Below are 11112 nucleotides of genomic sequence, written 5' to 3'. Positions count from 1 at the left end.
AGGTGGTAGTTTAGCACTTCCTCCTCTACAATTACTCCACCAACACCCTTAGTCTTTCTTAGTTAACAACCTTTATGGAGTATTTTGCAACTTACTTGGTTAGAACTCAAGATTGAAGCAAGCTTGAAGTTGGCAAATGAAGTTTTCTCTCTTGGTTTTTTCTTCTCAAGAGGGCCGGCCAAGAAGAGGAAAAATGGAGCAAATTTTGGTCAAAATTAGTTTTAAGAAAGGTAAGAAAGCTTTGGTCAAAATCGACCTTCGAATGGTAACGCGACACGTGGCATTGCTAATGTTTATCTCATCCTCTTATCTCCCAATACTAATTAATCTAGCTAACCTCTAATTATCTCCTAGCATCTTGTAAAATAATATCCCTCAAGACAAATTTCAACTAGTAGTAAAAATATATCGCATTTACCGTACTAGCAGATCCCACGTCCATAATACGCTTCAAACTTAATATGAACTAACTTAAACTATGAAAAAAAATGATTTAAAACTCTATTCAATTATAAAATCTCTGAAAAATCAATATAATAGGGTATAGTGAAGAAAATGCATGCGAGAAAATAAAATAAAATAATATAAAATAAAAAAAATTTACGGGTCCTCACACTCTCTCACCCTTAAAGAAATTTCGTCCTCGAAATTTTCTTATCACTAGGATCTATCAGACAAGTCAAGGATTGTACCTTCTTCGACCTCGGACGAGTCAAGGGCCTGATGTTGCTCTAGGGAATATACCGAGCTGGCACCTTCGGTCCAGTCCCTTCCCTCTTGGATTGTCCAGGATTGGTCTTGGTTGATTGTTAGGTCTCTCTCTCTTCTCGCAATAGAATTGGGCAGTTAGCAATCCGATGATCAGCGCTCCCACAGCACAGGCATTTTTCCTCTTTCTTCCAACAATTCTCCTCCGTGTGATTTGGCCATCTGTAATATCCACAGGGACCACGGGAAGTAGAGATCGATCCTTCCTGCGAGACACCACTTGACACCCCCGGTAGTCGTACTCCCCCGTTTCCCTTTCCAATCTTAGGGGGTGTACTCTTATCCTCTTGTTCCGAACTACTCCCAGGAAATCCCCTTTTCTTGGCTTGGAAGTTTCTCACCTGTAACCTCTCATTTTCAACTCGCTGGACTTTCTGCATAGCATCACTAAAGGCACTAAGTTGGGCTATAACCAGGTCCTTCTGAATTTCAACATTTAATCCCTGGACAAAACGCCTTATCCATTTTTGTTCGGTTACAATCAGTTCGGGCGCAAATTTAGATAACCGGGTAAATTGACTTTCATACTCGGTTACGGTCTGAATTCCTTGGCGAAACCGAATGAATTCATCTTTCTTTTTTTCTTGGATTAGAGGAGGGAAAAACTTGGCGCTAAATTCTCTCATGAAGTTCACCCACGTTCTCGGTGTTTGTTCTCTCTTCCATTTCAGTCTTATGATATTTTACCAAGAACGGGCTGCTCCCTCCAGTTGAAAGACAGCAAATGTCACCTGTCTCTCCTCAGTGTAGTGCAGCGCGGTAACAATATCAATCATCTTCTCCAGCCACCTCTCAGCCACGTTAGGATCTGGTCCTCCAAGGAATTTTGATGGGGAGAACTTCTGAAATCTTTCAAGGGCTCTATCCTCGCCCTCTACATTGTTACCAGGGTTTCCAGATTGAGCATTAAGGTTTTGGCCCTAGTGTTCTACTACATGGGCTAGCAGATCGGTCATGCGCTGGATAGCAGCGGCTACCTGAGCATTTGGGTCCACCTTAGGTTCAGGATTTGGTTCAGGTATTGGTTTCCGATTACTCCCTTCATTCGAGGGTTGCCTAACACCACGCCAATGGCCTCGTCCACTACGGGTACCCTCCATTGGATTAACCAATCTAGGGTCAAAGCGTGAAAATAATATTAAAGATAAATATATACATGAACAGGTAATAAGAGGTACACACAGATCAAAAGACATATATATATCTAACACAAATTTATCAAACAAATCACACGGTAATAGTTAGTCAGATACAAGCAAAAGGAAATTTCATGAAAGTATCTGAGTCATCAAAGGTACTATATACCAACTAGGCCAAAGGTACAAAAGCAACGAACGAAAAGTTTTTCCCCACTAGGGCTCCGTCCACAATCTACGAGAATAACATAATTTATATCTTAGGTAGGGTTAATCATCCTTAGTGATACCCTAACACATCGCATGAAGTTCCGTAGAATCAAATTTCTAGTTTGCCAAAGTCATTTCTAAACTAGGTTCTCATCTCTTTCGTATCCGGGTACAAGAATCCCAAATAAGATAATTCACAACTCGAGCCGGCCTATCCCAAGAGTAAATCACCCATATTAAAGATTCATACCTGACATACATATCTATTGTCCCTCAGTATCATAATAAAGGTTTGAAACCTGTAACATGTCATGATTCATAACTTATACTCAAAAGAGCACTTAATCCGTTAAACACATTCACAAATCAGGACCATAACACCACTTGGCCCAAACTCATTCCGCGCAAAGACCACGCGAAACAGTTCTGATACCAACTGTGACAGCCCCACATTCCCCTAAGGCGAACCAAAGGGTTCGGCGGACCGCCTGCCCAACTCTCGTCAGGACTACGGAGTCGAATCACACAAACCCTATTTTACGCGCGATAGAACCCAAAAAAATAAACAATTGGAGACCCCTAAGACAAAATATAACTTACCAAACCATACGGTGATGCGAAACTTCGAGGAAACACCTCAACGTAAAAGGAAAACGAAAACGAAAACGAAACGAAAATGGTCACGTCACCATGCGGCCGGATTCAAGGCAGTAGCTAATCCAAAATTTTTTCAACGTCCCCTGCCAATTCGGCCAAGTATCCGACCAAGAACTAGCCGAATATGCGGCCGGATTCTCAGCAAGGGTTTCCCGCCAGAAATTTTCTTTTCTCGTTCAAAGTCCGCACTCGTCCGATCTTTTCAATGGGTACAATTAGAGTTCATACAACCATAACGACACGCATTTATCATCAAATATACACAACTATACACTTGCCAACATATATACATTTGTGTCTTCAACGAATTACTTGAAGTACAAGCCAAAATATCCTCACATATACAAAATACAATTAGGGTTTCAGTTACAGAGGAGCGTAAACAAAAGAAGTTCTACAACTAGCTCAACTCTTTTCTTCCAAGAATCACGGTTCCAAAAATATTGAACCCTGTAAGGAAAACAAGGATAACGGAATGGGGTGAGCTTACGCTCAATGAGGTACCAAACATATAAGCAGTCACGAATCATGGCATTTCATGTTTGACCAGTCAGATACACACACCAGATATAAATGAAACAGTTAAACACAATGATTCAAATAGAAAGGATACAGGTGGCTCTCAGGAGCCAAGTTCCTAATTGCTTCACCAAAGCTTGATCCAGTAGTAGTGATACTCTATCAACTTTCAAGTAACGTATCCCATCCAGTAGAACACCACTTTATACCAACTTCCGTCCACCAAACATACCCCTACCGGGCCCGCAAAACAAACAGAAGCAGATATGGTAATACTTGAGTATACCGAAAATCCAGAATCTCCAATACCCAAAGATTCCCCAGAAACAAACTCTCATGGATTGTCAATTTCCTCGACCAAGCCCTTGCTGACTCGATTCAATTAACCACCCATGAGGTTAAGCTCAGATTTTACAGGCACAGGAAGGTCGTTGGATTCAAGACTCCAAACGACATCAGATCAGACACGGATAACAGATTCAAGCTTATACAATAAGCAGATACACAGGCTAGAGAACGAGGGTGATAAAGTACACCCTCATCTCATACAGAATAAACAGATAGGACAGTCATTCAAATCACAAATTGCAAGTATAAATAAACCAAGTTGAGCAACAAATGAGGGGAGTGGTACACTCACCAGTTCAAGCACAGATACTTCAAAAGTTTTCACCCAAAGTATGACTTTAATCGCCCAGAAACCCTAAAATAACCAAGGTAAAACAATTATGGTTCCACAGCCACAACCCAGATAGTGGAATACATAAATGAGGCTCGACTACAAGTCGGGTGCCTCTCCAATTTAATTACCAGTACAAAGGAATAAAAATGTGACTTTTGAACAACAAGGATAATAGTTGGTCCTAGGGATACGAACAACCCCAAAACCCTTCATTTTTACCAAAATGCAACTCAAACTTGAAGAAATCAAACGGCCTAGAAAATTGGACAGCATTTCCCTTTAAATTCCTTACTTTTTCATCCTAAACTTAACCTCCAACATTCATTCAAAACAGCCGCAATCACATACACAAATCATAGACTATTAAACACCCTTCACATATAACCATTAGATAGCTCCATAATCAATCACAACAATGCCCCAAATTAGAAACCCTAATCTGAAATTTAACCCCACAAGCGGAAATTTTTCGTAAGCAACCACAACTAGTACATATAAGCTTCATCTTACACCTAACCAAGCTATCATTCCATGGCCAAACATTACTCATCATATAAGAACAGAAAAATCACCAATAAATCTGAAATTTATCAAAACTCTATTTTAAACCATGAAATCTTCCACAAAACAACATACTTAGCCACTAGAAGCCACTAATTTGCCATTATTAAAACAAAGAGGGAATTTTCTAAGCAAAGTACCTAGAAACCTCAAGAAAGGTGGTAGCTTAGCACTTCCTCCTCCAAAATTACTCCACCAACACCCTTAGTCTTCCTTAGTTAACAACCTTTACGGAGTATTTTGCAACTTACTTGGTTAGAACTCAAGATTGAAGCAAGCTTGAAGTTGGCAAATGAAGTTTTCTCTCTTGGTTTTTTCCTCTCAAGAGGGCCGGCCAAGAAGAGGAAAAATGGAGCAAATTTTGGTCAAAATTAGTTTTAAGAAAGGTAAGAAAGCTTTGGTCAAAATCCACCTTCGAATGGTAACGCGACACGTGGCATTGCTAATGTTTATCTCATCCTCTTATCTCCCAATACTAATTAATCTAGCTAACCTCTAATTATCTCCTAGCATCTTGTAAAATAATATCCCCTAAGACAAACTTCAACTAGTTGTCAAAAATATATCGCATTTACCGCACTAGCAGGTCCCACGTCCATAATACACTTCAAACTTAATATGAACTAACTTAAACTAGGAAAAAAATGATTTAAAACTCTACTCACTTATAAAATCTATGGAAAATCAATATGATAGGGTATACTGAAGAAAATGCATGCGAGAAAATAAAATAAAATAATATAAAATAAAGGAAATTTACAGGTCCTCACAAATTTTAAGATGGACCAGTTAGAAATAGACATGTTATGATCACTTTGTATAAAATTTTCATACTATACATCCACATTATGATTCATGTCATTCAGTTGTATCAGCATATGTGACATTGATAGGTCGAGTTATGAAATTGTAACAAAAGCCGTTTTGATCCGGTGTTGATGTAATTGTTGGACTGAATTGGTTGCAGATATATTTTGGTAATGACAGTAAAGTTGAGTTTATACGGTTAATTGTAAAATATAATTATAAGATTATATATATAGTCCAAGTGGGAGATTTTTGGATCTTTAATCCAACGTTGGATTTATATGTGAATAATTATGTATTGCAGACTGCCAAATAAGGTTAAATCCAGTTAAAGTGATCAATTATAGTTTGAAATTAATGTATCTAATAGGATGTGGGTTTTTAATATGTAGACACTTAAGGCTAATTTCTATTTCTATGATGGGTTGAAATAGAAATCCAAAAGATAATAGAAAATAACTTTTTGACCTGAAAAATCACCCCAAAATCTCTAGAAATTCAAGTACCAGTTTGTAACATGAATCTTGGTACGCTTCCGCAATTTTACTGTTAATTTATTTCTTAATAATCGCCATAAAGATTTTGAATTTGATAAGTGATGGTTTTCACTAAATGTTAATATAAACTACCACCCAACACACTAGACTAATATTTAATCGTAAATTACACAACTCCAAGTAGACGAGCAGATGTTAAGGGGCATTGGCTGATGACCATGTTCAGAGGCACACACAGAAGTTCGGAAATCGTGTTAGCATAGTCCCAAAAAGAATGTGCTAAAAAACAAAAAGCCAACCATTTGGCAAAGTACGAAGGAAGAGCTAGCTCTAGTTTTGATGAACACATTATTTTGCTAGGTTAAAAGAAATTAAGAAAGCATGACAGGAAAGAGTTATTTATAACTAATATCACTATGTCAGTCCTTAAAGCTTAAATTGTGAAGGCTATAATTTATTCGAGTGAAATGATCTGTTCCTTTTGCTCGCCATCCAATGATGGAGCCAAATGGGGGCTAAGGGGGGCCATAAATTTTGAAAATTTTAATTCTTAGTATGTAAATATATGTGTAAAACAAAGTTGTCACCCCTAATTTTTTATAATTGTAGTCTATATTATGAGAATATATATATATATATATATATATATATATGAATTAGCCTCATCTGAATTAATTTTTTCTTCAAAAAAGTTATTTATTTTTTATTGTGCTAATTATTTAACATTCAAAAAATTAAATATATAATTTGATTATCCATAGTAAATTTACCCAATTGGATATATGATCAACGAATTCCTGTAAGTGCATAGGGTCGATCGTGATAATAATTTACCTAGAGTATTCCAGGGTCGAATCCATAGGGATGAGTTAATTTTCTACTTTAATTATTTTAATAAAATAACAAAATTCAAATTTAAGGAGTGTATTTTCTAACTAAGCAATAAAAGAAACAATCAATTTAAATAAAGTAGTGGTGAGAAAATAATAGACGTGAGTGTAGGTTTCAGGTTTTAATCCACAATTTGAATCAATTATCTAATTAATTTCTTACCAAGTTATGAACGCATTACAGGATTATATTTTAGATCACTTCTCGATGCGTATAAAATGTATTTAGTTAAATCCTACGCCTCTCTCGATGGTCATAAGAGTTCAAATTAAACCCATTAAGACTCTCAATGATATAGGTGCGTCACACATACCCTAAACTACTCTTGTGATTAGTTTATGTGTATTTATCTATCTAGAGCACAGTTGTATCTCCTTTCTCAATTCGACACAAATGCAACATTCATGTTCATGGTGACCAGGTATAAACACGTATTAAGAATAAGATAAATAAATCATAGTAAAAGACAAGAAATTAAACTAGAAAAGTAATCAAATTCCTTCATAAATACCCTAACCCAAGAAACAATTTAGTTCAACATGATTTAGAAGTTAAAACCATGAATTCAAAAAGTTGCTACAAAGATAAGAGAAAGAGTAAGAAAATTTCTCAATTGCTTGCTCCAATCTTCTCCTTGCGCGCTTCTTGATTCGCCTCCATTTGATCTTAATCTCTCAAGAATAAACTATGAAAAGATGTTAAAATTAGACTAGACTAATGTTTTCCATCTTCAAAAATGACCTAAAGAATCCCTATTTATAGTTTCTTGAAAATGTATCCTAAATAGGGTAGGAATAGGAATTATTGGAGTCGAAAAATCACATTTTTGCACATTTATCCGATGAAGACCGGCCCAATGTCTGGCACCGGTCATTGGACTGAGCACAAAGCATAAAAGAATCTGGAGACTCATTTGCAAAGTCCAACGCCAGTCATGGATCCACACACAAATCCATTCTGAATCCCAAAAACATCATCAAATAGCCCAAACCAGTTCTTGCTCAAAACATGAAAATTGTGGCCCTTTGAATAATATTTCCAACCCATAAGAATCAAGTAATTTGGAGGTCTGGACACTGAGATATGCCTAAAATACTGAGATCTAGTCATAAGAGCATCGCAACACAACAGTACTTTAGGAATTTGGATTTTTGACTATGAAAACGTGAGAACCAAACTTTGAGTCTCATAAAAGTTGTAGAGCATCCTCCTAGCTTCAAATTGAATCAAGAATCATCTCAATCTGACTTGTGTAGCTCAAGTTACTGCAAAAATATTGAAACATATCATTCTTGCAAAATGCGTTCCTCTTGACTTTAACCTCTTTCATTGTTTTTTCACACCACGTTTTTAGTTCATTTTCTCTCCAATTGAGCTTTTCACCTATTAGAACAATATAAGAACAAAATTAAGTAGTTTCTACTCAACATAAAGCTCAAATAAAATAGTTAACTAGCAACTTATATCTATAAATGTACTACAATTTACACCCTATCAATATATTATAATAAAAAGACCTAATTCATAATTATCAATAGGTTAAAACAAAAATACTTACTTTATTGGTCCATATACAAATATACAATTTAGCCTTTCTCATTCTTCCTGTATCAACTGAAACTATATAACAGACATTTTTAATTATAAAAATAATAAGACAAAGGTCTGAAACAAGATGGAAGATAGTTTCTTGAATGATTGTCTAACCGTGTACATAAAAAAAGGAAGTTATTAAAAAATTTAGCACTGATTCAATCATAGATAAATTTAGTTCTATGAAAGAACGTAAATCTCATTTTACTTCTAAGAAAAGAGATTGAAATTTCAAGGTATGTCAACATAACTTTTATCTTTTTTATTTGAAAATAGTTATATTTATATTGCATAGGTGACATATTGGAACATCTTCTCATAATGTTCAACTTGGATGGTTTGTGATGTTATAAAATATTTAATCAAAGCTTATTTCTTACCTTGATTTTCGTTGTGACTATACTGCATATTTACGAAATAAACATAGCTTTATAATTAAATTTAATATTTGATATTTTTAGATATCATATATTTAAATAGATAAAAATTATTTTGAACATAATATATTAAGATAATTTTATTAGAAAAAATTTTGCCCCCTAGGAGAAAAATCCTAGCTCCGTCACTGTCGCCATCAAATATAGACAAATACACATATTAAAGCGGTACAAGTTTGGGGGGCGCAAAGTGGAGTTAGTCCCGGTTGGGAAAGTAGACGTTACCAATAGTCTCCCAAGAAGCTGATGGAAATCTCTGCAATAGTTTCCACACCATCCTGACGGCCACAATCAAAGTGAACAGCAGGAAGCCGGCAAACACGAAGCACGCCGCAGCTGGAGTTGCAGGTGATATTGTTAGTGCAGAGTAGAGGTATCCTAGCATCAGAAGGACCAAAGAAATGTGCAGCACACCGTAACCAGTTGTTGGTAGCAGCAAAAAGACAATGCCCAATGAAGCACCAAATGCCAATGAATTCCCCACCAAGAATGGACAAAACTTAGTGGCTCGCATCACCACTTCTCCAGGCTCCACCGCTGGTTGATTTGAGGTGGCCATGGAGCTGGAGGGCTGAGGACTGATTGATATGCTGACGTGGCTATTAGTATTGCCGCAACCAACATGGAATTGCGCATTTCACCGGATAAGCCTTCGTCCAAATAAGCATTGATTTGAAATATTTTCTCAATCAGTGCCTCTGGTGACCCCAACATTTCTGCTAAAGTGGGAAGTTGATGAAGCCGTGAAGCTTTTGAAGCTCCTGCCCTAAGTAAAATCTTCTTCATCCTTGCGTTTACTTGGATTGGAGGTTTAGTGTTGGATATATCAAGGGCTGTCAGGCCTTCATGGTTCTTTGCGTTAACATTGACATATTTAACCAGCAATTTGGCAACCTGAAAAGCAAGTAAGAGGGATTATTTATCGATCAGCCCAGTTAATTATACTCACCAGCATTCTAAAATCTCACATGATCTTTTTTTTTTTTAGCATGGAAATTTAAGAAGTGAGGAGGGGAGAAAGGGAGATTTAAACCAAGGACATCTAACTTTTGGAGCCCTTAGTTCAGCCATAAATGTATTCAGGACCTCTAACATCTCGAGTCTTAACCTTTGCAAAAAATGTCAAAGTTACATATAGTAGAAGATCTCCACAAAACTACGGTATCATTAAAGTAAACATTCAGGAATTGTGGCATCTCAAATTCCTATTTCTTTGGTTAAATATAACTATGCCTCTTTTCTGATAAACACTAACCGAGATCTGATTCTAATTTTGGGATAAAATGCAACTATGTGCCAAGAACTTGATTTCCTGAGCAGCTACCGCCCCAAAATCCAAGCATTGTGCATTCATGTACAGTGCTTGTAATTGTTTGTCTAAATATGCACCTTATTGTCTATGAGAAAGAGAAAAAAACTGTAAGGAAATGTACCTCAGTTTGATTTGTGGATGCTGTGACATGCAACACTGTATTGCCATCTTCATCCCCCCAGTTCAATATTTCTTTCCTATTAGTTCGCTTTAGCCAACCAAAGAGCACTTTAAAAGCTCTAAGTTTTCCGTTTTTCATGGCAATGTGTGCAGCAGTCTCGCAGCATAAAGTCACATCTTCGATTGATGCTGGACATTTCCGCAGAAATTCAGCCAAAAAATCAATTTCCTCTACTTCTGCAGCATAATGCAAAGGAGTAATTCTTTCTCTGCCCTGAATACGGATCAGCTCTGGAGCAAATCTTACAAGCCTTCTCACAGTTTTTCTGTGGCCATTTCGTCAAGCTAGATCCAAAGGGCTAAAGCCATCGTGGCTTAAAACCCTCCCTAAAGAAGGCTTTAAACTCATGATTTCAAGGGCAAAGTGTGTGTGCGCTGTTTCTGCAGCAATGTGCAATGGTGTATGATTGAATGGTTTCTGATCTATGCATTCCAAAAGGTCTGGATTATTGCTTATCACTCTATATAAGGCACTAACATCACCTTCACTGGTAGCTATGGACAGTTTCTGCATTCATGTTGAAATTTCAAATTACCACTACTCCTCTTTATCAAATAGAACTTGAAAGAAAAACATTGTCGATTTCAAGTAAAAGAAACACAATATTTCCTATGATGGCGAGATGCAGAGGAGTCATCCTATCAAATAGCACTTGCAGGAAAGCAGAAAGAAAATAGCATCTGAATCAAGAAAGAGCCACATGTCCAGGTGAATATAAAAGTGAAAAGATTAACGACAAAACGACAGAGGGAATTCCAAAAAATGTTATGCGATAGAAGAAGCATAGGAAAATGGATTAATTACACGAATTAGTCCAAACAAGCAAGCCAAGGGTGATTGACAATCCCTCAAGTGAAAACA

General features: G+C 36.7%; 1 protein-coding gene across 1 annotated transcript; it reads right to left on the bottom strand.

The window, feature by feature from the left end:
* Positions 1-9271: 9271 nt before the first annotated feature.
* LOC113769227 (ankyrin repeat-containing protein BDA1-like) lies at positions 9272-10764 on the bottom strand. Its single transcript, XM_027313691.1, has 3 exons — positions 10537-10764; positions 10192-10464; positions 9272-9652 (listed from the first exon to the last, which is right to left on the bottom strand). Exons 1-3 carry the CDS (start codon positions 10762-10764, stop codon positions 9272-9274), a joined length of 882 nt encoding a protein of 293 aa, XP_027169492.1.
* Positions 10765-11112: the final 348 nt, after the last annotated feature.

Source organism: Coffea eugenioides, chromosome 4 (assembly GCF_003713205.1).
Source record: "Coffea eugenioides isolate CCC68of chromosome 4, Ceug_1.0, whole genome shotgun sequence".
Lineage (NCBI taxonomy): Eukaryota > Viridiplantae > Streptophyta > Magnoliopsida > Gentianales > Rubiaceae > Coffea > Coffea eugenioides.
The sequence above is the reverse complement of the archived record's forward strand: the minus strand, read 5'-3'. Positions and strand labels throughout refer to the sequence as shown.

Coding starts and splice junctions, on each gene's coding strand:
- LOC113769227 (XM_027313691.1), bottom strand. CDS start 10,764: ATGCAGAAACTGTCCATAGCTACCAGTGAAGGTGATGTTAGTGCCTTA. Junction 10,465..10,536: donor GCTTTAGCCCTTTGGATCTA/GCTTGACGAAAT, acceptor ATCCGTATTCAG/GGCAGAGAAAGAATTACTCC. Junction 9,653..10,191: donor CATCCACAAATCAAACTGAG/GTACATTTCCTT, acceptor CTTGCTTTTCAG/GTTGCCAAATTGCTGGTTAA.